Source organism: Heloderma suspectum, chromosome 1 (genome assembly GCF_057233095.1).
Source record: "Heloderma suspectum isolate Gila_16-S chromosome 1, 16-S_ref, whole genome shotgun sequence".
In the NCBI taxonomy this organism is placed as follows: Eukaryota; Metazoa; Chordata; class Lepidosauria; order Squamata; family Helodermatidae; genus Heloderma; species Heloderma suspectum.
Window position 1 is genome coordinate 36,378,021 of NC_139458.1, and position 15,977 is coordinate 36,393,997.

The 15,977-nt window shown below is 39.2% G+C and overlaps 1 protein-coding gene across 4 annotated transcripts in view; it reads right to left on the minus strand.

The window, feature by feature from the left end:
- Nucleotides 1–15,977, minus strand: part of TDP1 (tyrosyl-DNA phosphodiesterase 1) — a 46,652-nt gene that overhangs the window by 12,217 nt on the left and 18,458 nt on the right. For 3 of the 4 annotated variants that reach the window (XM_084840911.1, XM_084840901.1, XM_084840919.1), the window contains 8 exons: nucleotides 14,958–15,050; nucleotides 11,203–11,373; nucleotides 10,729–10,807; nucleotides 5,876–6,061; nucleotides 5,228–5,276; nucleotides 4,752–4,818; nucleotides 3,968–4,075; nucleotides 2,685–2,787 (listed from right to left, as the gene is read on the minus strand). In XM_084840911.1, coding sequence (XP_084697037.1) covers nucleotides 2,685–2,787; nucleotides 3,968–4,075; nucleotides 4,752–4,818; nucleotides 5,228–5,276; nucleotides 5,876–6,061; nucleotides 10,729–10,807; nucleotides 11,203–11,373; nucleotides 14,958–15,050 — 856 coding nt within the window. Of the gene's footprint in view, nucleotides 1–217; nucleotides 293–2,684; nucleotides 2,788–3,967; nucleotides 4,076–4,751; nucleotides 4,819–5,227; nucleotides 5,277–5,875; nucleotides 6,062–10,728; nucleotides 10,808–11,202; nucleotides 11,374–14,957; nucleotides 15,051–15,977 lie in introns of all 4 variants that reach the window. The other variant, XR_014788630.1, reaches the window with a different exon arrangement.

Genomic DNA, 15,977 nt, shown 5'->3' on the forward strand with positions numbered 1-15,977 from the left:
CATTCAAAGCTTTTCTTGGAAAATATTTTTAATGGAATACTTGTAAGTATTTCAAGACTGGACAATTCAACGGCATACATTTCATTGGCGTTGTATAAATGTTAAGGAAAAAACTAAGGCACTGAAAATGGTTAACACACTCTTTTAGCATGCCCACATGGCTATGCATCATATATGTCTGCATGCACATCTGAGTGCGTCTCCTAGGGTTACTCACCTGAAAAAGGTTATTACAGATTTGGTCCGTTTCAGTTTGACTAGTTTTCTATCCATTCATTTTATGAAATAATGTCTGTTTAGAAACGGAAAAAAATTCCATGGAAAAATGTAGCAGTGAAAAATTTTCTGAAATCACTGCTCTCAACAGCTGCTGTTACTCTATACCAAGATGTAGCAAACTACTTTTATGCAAACAGGCAAAAAAGCTAGCCCAGGCCTTCAGCTGTGCTGGATGTTGCCACAAGTCTGACAGTGAGCACAGTCCAGCTTGACACATCATATCCTCAAGGAAAAGAGAATTGGAAAAAGGAACCAAGAAGCCTATGGGGCTGCCATAGCATTCCACTTAGTTTTCTACTAAGGCACTCGGGGCAATTGCTTCTTGCCCCAGATTCATTTACAAGGGTGTTTAATTGAAACAACAAACATAGCTGAAAGGTAAGGATAATCACATTTTCTAGATCAGATACAAGTTGTATGCAGTGTTGCTTAGCAGGCCAGTAAATTGAATCTTTTTTCTCCTTAGTATGGTACATCTTGTTTTTCAGCTTCTTCCAGTATTAGTATGCTAAAAAGGTGGACAAATAAGACTGACCGAGTATCACCCAATGCTACAATTCTTATTGTTTTCTATCTCAGATTTTTAAGACATCACATGTGGAGGGGGGGGGGATCTCAGTGTAATGTGTCATTTATCAAAATAGCTGTCCCAGTAACCTACTTATAGCCCAATAGTCAGTAGTCTGTCTCATTAAAAAATCATTGTCATTATGCCTGTGACATCCACAGCTCAGAACTATAAGAAGTTTTGTGCAAGTGGTAAAGAAAATTCAAGAGGGCTATAGAAAAAACACCAAGCTTAGAAATTATTTTGGTTTTCATTCTCATGTTTAATTACTTTTATTTTTTATATAAACTGCCCCTTATGATTTCACAGAAACATGAGTGTATTTTTCAGGTGAATTAAAGGAAGCCATTTGTTCAGGCTTGTCCTCTCTGCTAATCTGACACCCTTTTACCTGACTCATACCAGACTATGCCACTTCTTTCCCCAACTTCCCAACTTTATTTTTAGTTCTTTTCCTGAAATTATAGTTTAAAAATGCAATTGCAGGAATCAGTGACCCTGTTTTAACTAACAAAAGTTTTATACATCTTGATTTTTATTTTTGAAAGGTATAAACACCTACCTGACCCACACTTGGCCCAGAGCAATATTGAAGGCTAACAAATGTTATATCAGAAAGATAAAAGTATGCAACTTGTAAGAAATTAATGAAAGGGCAAACATCTTTATTTGCTCTCTGGGTACATGCCTAGCCTCTAATTTTTTATTTCGCTCTAAATGATGGTATACCAAAACAAAACAAGCCAGCTTTTCAAAAGATCTTACAAAACGTGATTCTATCACTTCATAAGAGACTGAAAGGGTTACAGACCAGCCTTCCCCAACCTGGTGCCCTTGAGATGTGATGGACTAAAATTCTCATCATCCTCAGCCAGTATGGCACCAGGCTGGGGAAGACTGTTCCAGACAGAAAGTGTTCTAGATTATTTCCACTTGTAAAACTACAATACTGAATTGGGATTCTTGATGAATAACTCAAGGGACTTTTAACAAAAAGAAACCCACAGCTCAATTCAACCTTCATGCCTCCACTTACTTCCGATTAGTGATATGTGTGAGAAACTAGCATTGTACACTCTCACATATTATTTATTGCATATAGCAGAAGCTTGCACTAATAATGCAAACAATCAATGCATGGAAGTTCTCACAATGTGTGATCAACCAAACTTTGTCATGAAGATGAAAGGCCCCGCTCAGTGCCTTGCTTAGATGCAACATGAAACCGTGGTTCAGCATCATGAAAATGAGCCTGTGAGAATGTCAGTCTCACCCCTTCACCCTTTTTTTTCCCAGTGTGGGCATGAGGAAGAGTTCAGAAGCTTTTGCTTCTATTTTTGACAAACTGCAGCTCGTTGTGAATTCTGAACTTGGACAAACTGCAATTAGTTTTAACAAGCTAACTTCAAACTGTGGTTTAGCAAACCATGGCCTGCTTTCACTAACAGTTAAGATTAACTACAGTTTAGGGTTTTGACACAACACTAAACTGTGGTTAATCAAAAACAGAAGCATCTGGTCTCCTCCCTGCAAGTGCATGGAGCGGATGGAGTGCGCAAGCCCAAGGCTTGTTTTTGTAACACTAAACCAGTGGTTAATCTCACATGTTAACTCAGCCATTAACTGAACCTACTTGATGTCTGGTAACTAATCATTTTCTTAGGAAGTGAGAAGTTAACAGAAAAGTACTGCTTCTCTTGCCTTCTTTCTCAAACACAATATTCTTGATGTCTTCATTTCCCTATTCAGGCTTATGTTCTTGATCAATTGCTAAAAACAAAAAGTTCTCTGTTGCATTTACTAAATGCAACACTGTACAGAGCTTAGATGAACTCACAAATTCTGAAGGCAGGAAGAGAACTCCTAGCTCATATGATCGGATCATCAGCTGCATGCCATTTTTCTCAAAAGCTCCCCAAGCAGCCTTGGAAAGATTTGCACTAGAAATAAAGAAAAACAGCAATTAAGTTAGAATTGTGCTCCAGGGTGCTCACAGAAAAAGTTCCTATGCATAGAGTGCAGAATCTGGCTTCTAGAACATTCCACTGTTTTGGTTTCCTTTTCAAAGTATTCCAAATTCTCTGAACATGAACATTTTCAAGTCAGAAGAGTGATGTTTTAGCACTTTTTATTACTGCAATTTGGACACAATCCTGATTCCACAGAAGAGAAGAAATAGCAAGACACTTCACTCCCTGAACTAAATGGAAGAGGGTTCCCCCATTTCTAGGACCCAAAAGCAGTGATGTAGGGTGAAATTTTTTCCAGTGTTTTATTTTTCCATGGGAAAAAATCAATTTCATAAGTTCATTAGTAACAATGAATGGATGCCAAATGCAAATACATTATTAGGAAAGCATGGCAGTTTCAAAGTTGTAATTAATTTTTTAAAATGTGATTACACTTAGTAGCAAGTATGTGAACGAATACATGTAACTCACTGAAATACATGTATGTCTCAGTGTGAAACAGAACTAATAGGTAGTTCAGTGAACTGAAGGTGCCCCAACAAACTCAATGTAAGAGAACTGAACTCTGTTGAAATAGATGAGTGGTTGTACATGCATAGTTCTTTGGGTTGCTAAAACTTGTTACTGCGTCAACAGTTTTCAGTACTCTTTCCCAGCCTTTAAATTTAAACAATGTAAGGAAATTACATGCTATTGTCTTTATATTTTTCAAGTATTCCCCCAACATTTTTTGATGTAACACAACATTAAAATCACATCAAGTGTGATTTAATTTCCCCCCTCAAACATTTCAGGTCAAATACTTGTGGTGTATGTACTGTGACAAAAAAATAACGTGATACTTTTTTTTAAAGTTAGTTTTATTTACTAAATACCAGTAAAATAAACAAGCTAATTCAATCACTCTCTAGGGCAGCAGAAAATTCCTTTATGCAAATTGAAAAATTCCAGATGCAAATTATTCTAATTGTTTAGGAAAATTTTCTAGTTAAAAATGTTCTGGAATACCCACATCACTGCTCAAAAGAAATCTTGAATGGCCACCCAACAGCTTTAACCTTTATATGATGTTAAACAGAAGGAGCACCTAGGGACTAATGACCACAGAAGTAGCCTTATTGGAGGCATGAGAAGAAGAAAAAAGACTTACCTTGTTACTAGAAACCATGCAATCTTCTGGAAATCTGGAGATGCTCTCATGTAAGTCTTAATGTGTGGCATGGCATGGCTACGTCCTGAAGTTTCAGCTGACCATTTGCTCAAATAATTTGTTTAAAAAGGGGGAAGTTTCAGGTTATACCATAAAGAATGAGGTTTCAGATCCACATTATCTGGACGTGGTAGTCATGTAGCCTCTTCCAACATAGTTTAAGCCAGAGATAGACATTCTTGTTCCCTCCAAATAATTTGGACTACAACTCCCATAATCCCTGATCACGCTGGCTTAGGCTAATGGGAGTTGTAGTCCAAAACATTTGGAGGGAGCCAGGTTGCCTACCACTGGTTTAGACCCTCCTAATCCAGACTGTGAACAGCAGCAACCCGCAACAATAGCTAGGGCATAGGCCCTGACAACACCAGGAGAGGCACCATGCTGAATGCTTACAGTTTCTCCCTAAAAACATGTTTCCCAATATTTTTTTAAAAAAAACAGAAGGGAAGCCATAGTAGTATGTTATAGTAAAAACAACACATGCAGCCTAAGGCTAACAAATTTACTGTGGCATATGCTTCTGTTAGCATTCGTAAAACATATCTCCTAAAAATACCCAAACTATTTTATGGATCTGATATTTACATATAGTATACATTACTACCCTAAAGGCTCAATCCTATGCATGTTTAGACAGAAAAAAGTCCTTCAACTCTCAGCATGATTTTTTTTTTAATTAGGAAACAGAATGCCTTCCATTATGAAGAGATCGTTCACTTACTGGAAGTAAGCGTGCAGCCACAGCTGTTTCTGTGCAGTTTGTATACTGTATGGAAGAGAGCCCCCAGCTTAAATAAAAAGAAAAGACCAATTTTTAATACTTAATTGTGCCACTGAAATGGTAAGTCACTAGACTATGGAAAGGTGAATCAACAACACTCTTCCCACCACAAATATGCAAAGAACAGATTGAGTAGAATTTTTGCAAATGATTTACACTTTGGTCTTCTATGGTTCCCATCTATTTGCAGATTTTATCATAGGATGGTTTTAAGGTGCGTGGTTAAGTTTTAGGTGGGAGCCACCTAAGGGACCTTTAATAGGATCAAACAGTGGGATAGCAGAAATAAACTTTGTTTTATTTTTTTAAAAATACTACAGCACATCTAGAAACTAGTTCCAAGAAACCCCTTATTTAGTCTAACACTTATTATTCTCTCTTTCAACACTGTACCCAAAGGACAGGTATGTTTTTACCTGGATATCCTTCTAAACTCTGTCTCACGTTGTCCACAGTTGGGTAAACCTAAACAAGATGTAGCTACAAAGTTAGCTATAATAAAATGTATTTTATTTAACATTTATACAAACTTGAAAAGATGTTATGCGATTTATTAATCTCAAAGAATTCTCTCCAAATAACATGGTACACACAAACACTTTGGGTCTGATAAAGATTTAATCAGGAGTTACTTGCCCCACTGATTTAAATAGGTCTACACTAAGCATGACTAAGTCTGGATCCAACCCTTAAGTAAGGGCATCCATTTTGGAAAAAGTTAAGCGTAACTAGGTACGTCTTTCAGAATCCATAACCAAAAAAAAATGAAATAAAAGTGAGCTATAAGTGCTTGTATACAACATGTGTGCAACACCATGACTTCAAGAAACATTAGTCATGCACAAATCTCATTGAGTTCAATGAGGCGTATCATTGCTCAACATAGCTAACTTTCTCTGCACTAGACTCTAGGAGCTTTAAAAACATTTGGAAAAGTATTTTTAACTGAAGCTTTTGAAGTAAAATATTTGTTAACAGTAAGATTTAAATAAAGATGCCGAGAGCAGAACCACTGCTTCTCTATCCTTTCCTAAGAAAAAAAAGATATAAAAAGCGACCAATACCAAATGAATGGGAATGTCATGATTTGTTAGCGTCTTCACACTTTTTCCTAGAGAGGCCAAACTGTCTCTAAATTCTGAGCACAGCCATTTGGACTGATCAGCTCCCATTGATCCAATACTTGAGAATTGTCCTATTACAGGCCAAGAATCCTGATCAGGTACTTGCGTTGCATGCTCTTTCAAAAGCTGTGTGGAGAGAAATTAAACACAACAGCAACAGAACATTACCACCTTTGAAACGTCAAACTCTACCGAACAACGTTACTTGATTAGGTAATGTATGACATAGATATTGTTCTTTGATTAGCTACTTGTTTAGCATACCACTAGTGGATTCATTACAGATATCTGTGCTGAATGCTTACAGTTTCTCCCTAAAAACCTATTTTCCCATTTTTTTTTAAATAGAAGGGAAGCCATATTAATATTTTGCAGCAAAGCAACCTGTGGTGCCCTAAAGACTAACACATTTACTGTGGCATAAGCTTCTGTGAGTTAACGCTCATAAAACATGGTCTATCTCCTACTGTACTACAACTCGTCCCCACAGAAAGAGTAAAATTAACCCAAAATATTTTATGGATCTGCTATTTACATATATGTATCAATATATGGTGTACATTACTACCCAGGGAGAGCAATCTTATGCCCACCCAGAAATGTGAAGGCCCAGGAAAAAAAGTAGGAAAATTCAGAAAAAAAACATGCTTCTCTGCCCCCGCCTGAGGACCTTTTTGTTTTCTCAAAAACTGAAAAAACTGAACAGCTTTGGATTATGAAATATATTTTTTTAGAATTTAATTCAAAGTGTTTATATATTGTTGCCCATCCTTTACTCCCCAAAATGATTTCTAAAAACAATTTAATAAGAACATTTTCATAGAAAAAGTAGAGATATAAATTGTCTGGAAATAATGTAGCCATGGGGAAAAATGTTTTTAATCCTCTCTGTAAGATTCCCAGCACAGTTATTTCTCTCATTCCTTATTTACAATGTTATGTTATTTTTAATATATTTACAGATAGACTTTTATACTCCATTTCCCAGCATGTCAGTAGAGTCACCATTGTGCATTCTTGACAGTAGATGTGCATTCCTGACAGTTTGGGTTTTGTTCTACAGAGTCCTGTGTTTCTGGGCATGTTCTAAGTTAGATGCTGTAGCAGTCAATTAATGTAGTTCTAATCTAAAACCCACATGTGAAAAAGATACTGTAGGTTATCCAGCTATGATCATCTGATGTGACAGAAAAGCATGTGGGTTATCCCACCTATGTTTTTTTTTAATTAATGTTGAGGTTTGGGTCTATAGAACTCATTGCCACAGTTTTTAATAAAGTCCTCAATTAGACCTCACCAGTAGAGAATGCTGCCTCAGCTATAAAACCTTTTAATTGCTGCCACTAGAATAACCAACTCTACCTAAAAGAAACTCAGTAGCCTGTTTCCTATAGCATAGGCATGGGACTGACACTACCACCAGAGGCAACTTTTCAAAATGAACAAAAAATAAGATGTTCATTAACAGAAATTATTTATAAAAGTGAATAAAACGTCATTCTTCAAATAACAGGTTCAGATTGCTTAAAGGTTCTTAAATTAAATATGATTGATTACCATTCCTAAGCCAAGTCTTTCCTGGCTAAATAAAATCTTAATAGCTTTTCCTTTAGATCAGACTTCCCTAAGCTCCATCTCATAAACAGGAACAGGTTTAGGAATTTCTCTAAAAGTCCTTACATATAGGAACAGATGCTGTACACTAGTCTTCCTCTGCCTCTAGTTCTTCCTGCTTCTTCTGGCTTCTAGGATGATTCAGATGTTTCAGGGACTACTTTTTGATGTTCTCTCTGGTCAGACATTAAATAGGAACCTAAAATAAGTTATGTATATCATGGCTTGCTCACAAAAGTATTATGTTTGGTACATTAAATGTAAAAGTATAGTTTATTCAGACAATTACCAATGCACTGAGTTTACATTTAAAAGTTTTAAAATATAATGATAATTTTATGAGCAAATCAAGTTATACATCAAATCGCTTTAGGAACAGAAAGGCTGCTTTATGTTCCTAAAGCGGCCTTCCCCAACTTGGTACCCTCCAGATATTTTGGACTATGATGCCCAGCATTCCTAACTAGTGGCCATGCTGCCTGAGGCTGATGGGAGCTGACATCCAACATATCTGGAGGGCACCAGGTTGGGGAAGGCTGCCTTAAAGCAACAAAGAGACTTTAGATCTATAAAGAGTGCTAAAAAAAAAGTATGGCTTATTTTTCAATTATTCCCAATATTTCCATTTCTTCTCCTGGAAAAAGCAACACCACAGTTTTCTTACATGGCTTCAACATTTCAGGAAATTTTACATCTCTGCCCACCAGACAAGGGGCGGGAGGGAGGCCAGGATAGTTTGGTTTCCTGGCTCGAAGCTTGGAGACCGGGCTCCAAGCTGAGAGCCAGGAAACCATGCTCCCCATCCCTGCCCATCCCCCCTGTAGCTGGTGCACAGAGAACCATGCTGGCTACCTGTCCACACTGAGAAAACAGAGCATGGACAGGGAAAAGGGGGCATTCCTGGGACCAGGGAGGGGAGAAGACTGAGGCAGCTGTGTTATGCCATTTCCTATAGCTGCCCCAACCTCCTTCCCTTGCCCCACAGGCATCACTACTAGACCGGTGAAATTGCCCATCTAGCACAAATGCAAGGTGACTGGAGCACAGAGCTGCCACTGTCCTCCAGCCCTGCATTGGACACTCAGCAGCTTCCAAGTTCAGAGGCTGCCAACAATCTGGATAGGATTGTGCCCCAAGTCACTAATTCAACACACCTTTACAGTCAGGGCCAGAAATATTGCAACAAGGGTAACTGTTTTGGCAGTTGGCCTCCGTACATTGAAGCTGAAAGGAAACACACCCAGATGGGAGCGAAGTCAGGACTTTCAGCTGTAATTCAAGGGGGTTGACAAAAGTGGGGCACTAACCATTCAGGAAGGACAGCCAGTGGCATACACACGCACCCATCGTTGGTGGCTCATAAGTAATGGAACAAACCAACATAATTTCAAACTTAAGGATCCCCTTTAATACCTGGATGAAAATCCTTGCAGTCAATGACTGCCTGAAGTCTAGAACCCATGGACATGACCAAATGCTGCGTTTCCTCCCTCGACATGCTTTGCCAGGCCTTGACTGCAGCTGCCTTCAGCTGCTGCTTGTTTGTGGGTCTTTCTGCCTTCAGTCTTGTCTTCAGTAAGGGAAAAGCATGCTCTATTGGGTTGAGATCAGGTGACTGACTTGGCCATTGGAGAACATCCCACTTCTTTGCCTTGAGAAACTCTTGGGTAGCTTTTGCTGTATGTTTTGGGTCATTATCCATCTGCAATATGAAGCGGCGTCCTATCAGTTTGGCAGCATTCGGCTGAATCTGAGCAGAAAGTATAGCCCTATACACTGCAGAATTCATCCTGCTGCTTTTATCAGCAGTCATGTCATCAATAAACACCAGTGACCCGGTTCCACTGGCAGCCATACGTGCCCATGCCATAACACTACCTCCACCATGTTTGAGAGATGATGTGGTATGCTTTGGATCATGAGCTGTTCCTTTCCTTCTCCATACTTTTCTCTTCCCATCATTCTGGTACAATTTAATCTTGGTTTCATCAGTCCAAAGAATCTTATTCCAGAACTGGGCAGGCCTTTTTAGGTGTCTGCTGGCGAAGGCTGATCTGGCCTTTCTGTTCTTGAGCATTACCAGTGGTTTCACCTTATTGTGAAGCCTCTGTATTTACATTCATAAAGCTGTCTCTTGACTGTAGATGTTGACAATGACATGCCTACCTCTGCAAGAGCATTCTTGACCTGGCTAGATGTTGTGAAATTTCACATGTTGTGAAATTCTGCTTCACCATGAGCAGAATTCTGCAGTCATCCACTTTAGTTGTCTTCCATGGTCTTCCAGGCCTTTTTCTGTTGCTGAGCTTGCCAGTTAATTCCTTCTTTTTCAGGATATTCCAAACTGTTGTGTTGGCCACTCCCAATGTTTTTGCTATCTCTCTGATGGGTTTATGTTGTTTCCTCAGCCTAATGATGGCCTCCTTCACTCGCATGGACATTTCTTTGGACCTCGTGTTGGGAGTTCCAGTGGGCAGCTACCAAATGCAAATGTAACACTCAGAACCACCTCCAGGCCTTTTATCTGCTTAATAATGGACATGGAGTACCCAGGAAACAGGCCACACCAGGTCATGCAGCTGCTTGTCAGCCATTCGTTCCATTACTTATGAGCCACCAACGATGGTGGTATGGGCATGCCACTGGCTGTCGTTCCTGAATGGTTAGTGCCCCACTTTTGTCAAACCCCTTGAATTACAGCTGAAAGTCCTGACTTTGCTCCCATTTGGGTGTGTTTCCTTTCAACTTCAATGTGGTGGTGTACAGAGGCCAACTGCCAAAACAGTTATCCTTGTTCCAATATTTCTGGCCCTGACTGTATTTCCTTGTCAGTTTCTAGTGCCACCAGAGAATGGAGGAGGGGCAGAGGCCTAGAATGAGGGCAACCTGGAGACCAGGCCTATGAGGAAAGGCTGAAGGAGCTGGGTATGTTTAACCTGGAAGAGAGACAGTGAAAAAGCAATATGCTTGTCCTCTGTTGTGAAGGTGGTGGACTCTCATTAGAAGTTTTCAAGCAGAAGCTGGATGACCATCTGTGAGAGAGGCTGTTAACAATGGACTTCTTGCATTGGCAGGGCATTGGAATAGTTGACCTTTGAGATACCTTCCAATTGTATGATTCTATAAATTCATACTTAGAGAGAAAGGAAGGAAAGATGACAGGCATAAAAATCCAGTACCTTTCTAAGTCTAAGATGACCCCATTTCTCTTTTTCACTGTTTTGGTATCGACCTGGAGTTGACCCAAGAAGATGCACTCTATATTTAAAAAAATACATAAAATGTATATTCAATGTTAAATTAGGATGCTTTACCAAACTGCATTATAGTGCTTTAAAAGATGCTACTGCCTACAGTGCAAGTTAAATTGTTCAACATGTGAAGATTACTTTTGGAAAAAGGAATCACCTTTCATTTAGTGTCTCAATTTTGTCTTTCTTCCTTACATGACCTGAGAGCATTAATAAGAGCAAGATATTTATAATAATGATCAGGCAACATTGCATCTCCAGGATTACCTAACTCAATATAATAGGTGTACCTGCTCATACCGAAATAGGTGTATCTTTACATAACTATGCTGAAATACAAAACTAATTCAGGAGTAATTTCACACAAATCTTTACAAAAGTAATATATCTCAAAGTATATACCGTGTCTCTGAAAGATCATGTTGCTTGATTACTTCAATCCATTCATTGAGAGTAGGAGAATTGTAAGACTTCAAATAGCTTATTAGGTCAGACTTAAAATTGGTATGAGATTCTCCATCAGACTCAGCAGATCCAGGTGCTAATCTTGGATACAGAGAACTTAGCCATATTCTAGAAGAAAAGAAAGAAAGAGTGATGCACTACCAAATGACTATGTTGTATTTGTTTTCTGCAGTTAACAGGAAGAGGAAGGCTCTATAAACAGAAGAGTTCTATTCTTTATATAATTCTAGTGCTTCATTTCTCAAAAGCATAGTAAACATATATATCACCACTTAATTGCACTTTGTTTCTATTTGAACATGAGCCATCAAAGCCTATTGTGTATTGTACCAGTGTTGCACAAAGAAAAATATGGAAGAATTCAAAACGCTTAAACAGGCAAGCATGACCAGTGTTTCCTCAATATTTCCTTCAGCTCAATGAAGCAAGAGAGGTAGCTTCTTCTTTTGCCACTAATGACTACCAAATCTACTTTTAAAACTTTGATCTCTGTCCAGCCCCATACATCTGGTCAATACCTACTCTCCCCACCACTTTAAAATCAGGAGCACTTCCTGGTTCAGTGAGTGCTCTCCAACCAGCCTCCATCACGCACGTAGAAAGTAGGGTTTGCATCACAGTCAGAGTGATCCCATATTCAACTAAATCTGGTGTGCCCTGGTTCAGATGTTCCATTCTACACAGAGTGAGGGGGTGAGGAGGGGGTTCACACAAGCCTGAGGTCTGCTTCCAAAATCACAACACACAGAAGTTCCAGGGTGGGGAGTATCATCTTTTTCCTCACATTTCCCACATTCTGATCAATTTAAGCTAGGTTTCACTGAAGACAGAAATATTAGCGTTCAACACAACTCTGTCCTTCCCTATCTAACCTCCAAGCTAACTTTCCAGTGCCTGCTTCCATTCCTTCTTCTCTATGACTGTACTGTTTTTCTTTTTATAATTACAATGAAGACCTATAGCAGCACAAGAGATGCAGCCAATTCTGATAATGCTGAAGAGAGTTATGTGCATAATCAAAATATGATTGATTAGATCAGGCAATATTTGCATAATTTGTGCTATTAGTTCAGATTACAGAAAACTGGCATAATTTTGCTATTATTAGAAAGAAGCTTATCCAAGCTAATTATCTGGAAAATGTTTCTGATCTGTGGTAATTATGCACACTTTGAGAACTATCCAAGTAATTCCTTTGTTCAGATTTTCTAGTGACAGATACAAAAAGACAAGTAGAAGTAAGTGAAACATTATGTAGATAACTTAGCAGTGTGGCACTTTTACCTTCATGAACAATGCAAGCATTATGCTATAGATACACTGAAGAGACAGGAAGAACCTTTGCTAGCTATATAGAACACAAACTACATTGTTCTCAGTTGTCAAAGCGTTCTTCTACTGCTTAAAAGCCTACTAGCTATGTTTTTGATACATCTTCTTTGTTCCTCACAAAACCCATCTAAGTATAATTTTCCTACTGCGAAAGGAATTAGAAAGGCTTACTCTCACATCTACCTGCTACAAATCAAAGAAGAAAAAAGAAAAGTTTAATAAAGGATAAAATTTATCTAGAGCCTATTCTCTATAGCAAGTGAAGACAGGATGTAATTATGTATATGCATTCTGGGCAGCCTGACCCAAGCAACCATCATCTAGGTGACCTTGAGGTATTGCAGCAATAAAGTAACTAGAGCCCCACTGTTTATATCTATAAATATGATACAGCAAGACTTCAATTCTCTGCAATATTTGAACTCTTAAATTCATTATACATGGTATTATTAGAACATATTGCTTAGCTCAGATGGTCTCTGCCAGTTCAAGGACCCCACTTGTACAAGATACACCTAAACACTTACTTACTTTCTTCCTTTTTAAAAGGGAAAAATTGTGTATGTGCGCAGCATCCTCCATCCTGCAGGAAAAGAAACCTTACTTCTCTTGAGGTGTAAGAGGAAACAGAGCAAGGTGGGGCCTTTATAATTACCATCATCTGACGATGGAATATGTTCCTGGAATTTTGCTGTGAGCTCTATGAAAACAGGATTTTACTGTGGTAGTCATGCAGTATCCAATCTAACTTCACTTACATCTTTGGACTTTAGTTTATACCATCTAGGACCAGAATAAAGATAAGGTAATAATAAATCTATGGTTTATTATTTTGAAATGCTTTGCTCTATGTGATGTTATTAACTATTATTTTAGATTCCTCAGTGGATAAGGAATGAAGCGCATTAGTTGTATCATTGACTGAGACTACGTGACCTGGACGTTTGCTACTGTGCTTTGCAAAAAAAGGCATTTCATAGAATCATAGAAGAGTAGGGCTGGAAAGAGCCAACAAGACCCTCAAGTCCAAACCCCTGCACAATGCAGCAATCCAAGTCAGAGCATCCCCAACAGATGGCTGTCCAGCCTCGTCTTGAAGACCTCCAGTGTGGGAGAGCCCACTACCTTCCTAGGTAATTGGTTCCATTGTCATATTGCTCTAACAGTCAGGAAGTTTTTCCTGATGTTGAGCCGGAATCTGGCTTCCTGTAACTTGAGCCCATGATTCCATGTCCTGCATTCTGGGATGATCGAGAAGAGATCCTGGCCTTCCTCTCTGTGACAACCTTTCAAGTACTTGAAGAGCGCTATCATATCTCCCCTCAGTCTTCTCTTCTCAAGGCTAAACATGCCCAGTTCTTTCAGCTGCTCTTCATAGGGCTTTGTTTCCAGTCCCCTCATCATCCTTGTTGCCCTCCTCTGAACCCTCTACAGCTTGTCTGCATCCTTCGTAAAGTGTGGTGCCCAGAACTGGACACAGTACTCCAAATGAGGCCTAACCAGTGCTGAGTAGAGGGGAACTAGTACTTCCCAGAGTTTGGAAGCTATGCTTCTATTAATACAGCCCAAAAGAGCATTTGCCTTTTTTCCAGCCACATCACATTGTTGGCTCATATTCAGCTTGTGATATACCACAATTCCAAGATCCTTCTCGCTTGTAATGTTGTTGAGCCACGTATCCCCCATCTTGTAACTGTGCATTTGGTTTCTTTTTCCTAGGTGCAGAACTTGGCATTTATCCCTATTAAATCTCATTCTGCCCAGCGCTCCAGTCTATCAAGATCACTTTGAATTTTGTTTGTCTTCCAAAGTATTAGCTATCCCGCCCAATTTTGTGTCATCTGCAAATGTGATCAGCATTCCCTGCACCTCCTCCTCCAAGTCATTCATAAAAATGTTGAAGAGCACTGGGCCCAGGACTGAGCCCTGCGGTACCCCACTCGTTACCTCTCCCCAGTTGGAGAAGGTCCCATTGATAAGCACTCTTTGAGTCTGATTCTGTAGCCAACTGTGGATCCTCCTGATCATTGTTTCATCTAGCCCCATTTAAAGGCAAACCAATAAGAATGGATCCTCTGGGAAATAAGGCAGCCCAGGAGGCAATAATCCATAGCATGTAGCCACAAACCACAATATTAAATGCCTTTCTAAACAGTGAGTGATTGTGCACAACTTTTAGGAATTCTGCACACACGCGCGGGCGCACACACACACACACACACATACATTTGTGTAAATGTTTTTTTTAAAAAAATCAGTAAAACAAGTGGCAGTCAGGCAAAGTTCAGTTCTTTGACTGAGTTTTGTCTTCTTCTAACATTTGCTATGAAAGTTAACTTTTAAAAGTCTTTTCTTATTACCCTTGTGTTTTCTGGTACCAGTCACCATCAATAAGATTGGATGTATGTATCACCACTCGAAAACCTTCCTCATAATGCAACAACATCATTTTCCTACACAAAACAGAACTGTTATAAGTCACAGTATTACAGGAAGACAGTACAAAGTACATCAAAAACTAAACAAGGCTCAAAGCTCCAAATATATAGGATACCTACAGACATAAAACTTCATATTATAGCTATAAAGCAGTTTGTGAGTACTCAAGAAGTGAAAGGATATATGAAATTTACATGTGTATTCATACATGTCTTACACATATATCTATATTTAACATACAGCAGTAGCATAAAATTAGCACAGTATGGGAATAAAAAATATATGTCACTGGAAATGAAAGCCTGCTAATCAAGGCCAGTTACAACTTAGCTATATTAGACAGAGTCCAGTTTAGCAGAAGTGGTGGCATACATGCAGAATGGCTTGGAAACTGACAAAGGAAAGTGCAAGAACAGGGAAGTGTCAGTCTTGCGGTGAGAGCACAACGTACCAAAAAATGTAAGAGGTAGCCTTCAGGTGTCTGTGGAAACCAGCATTAACTGAGACATGAAGTGTATGGATTAGCAGAAGAGGTGGAAATAAAACAGGTATAGTAACCAATCAAAGGTCAAATTAGACATCATGACTAAGTCTGGAACTCTGACATTTTGGGGAAGGTATATTATGGGATCTTCAGCAAAGGAGATTGTTACCTTGTCGTGGTGCTGGAGCTTGAGCACCTCAATGATGCCATGAGCTAAACCGTGAAGGGACACCCAAGACGGGAAGGTCATGGCAGAGAGGTCAGACTAAATACGATCCCTGGGGAAGGAAACGGCAACCCACCCCAGTATTCTTGCCATGAAAACTAAATGGATCAGTACAACCAGAGATATGTCGGTATACCATCAGAAGATGGGACTCCCAGGTCGGAAGATGGGACTCCCAGGTTGGAAGATGGTCAAAATGCTACTGGGGAGGAACAGAGGATAAGTTCAACT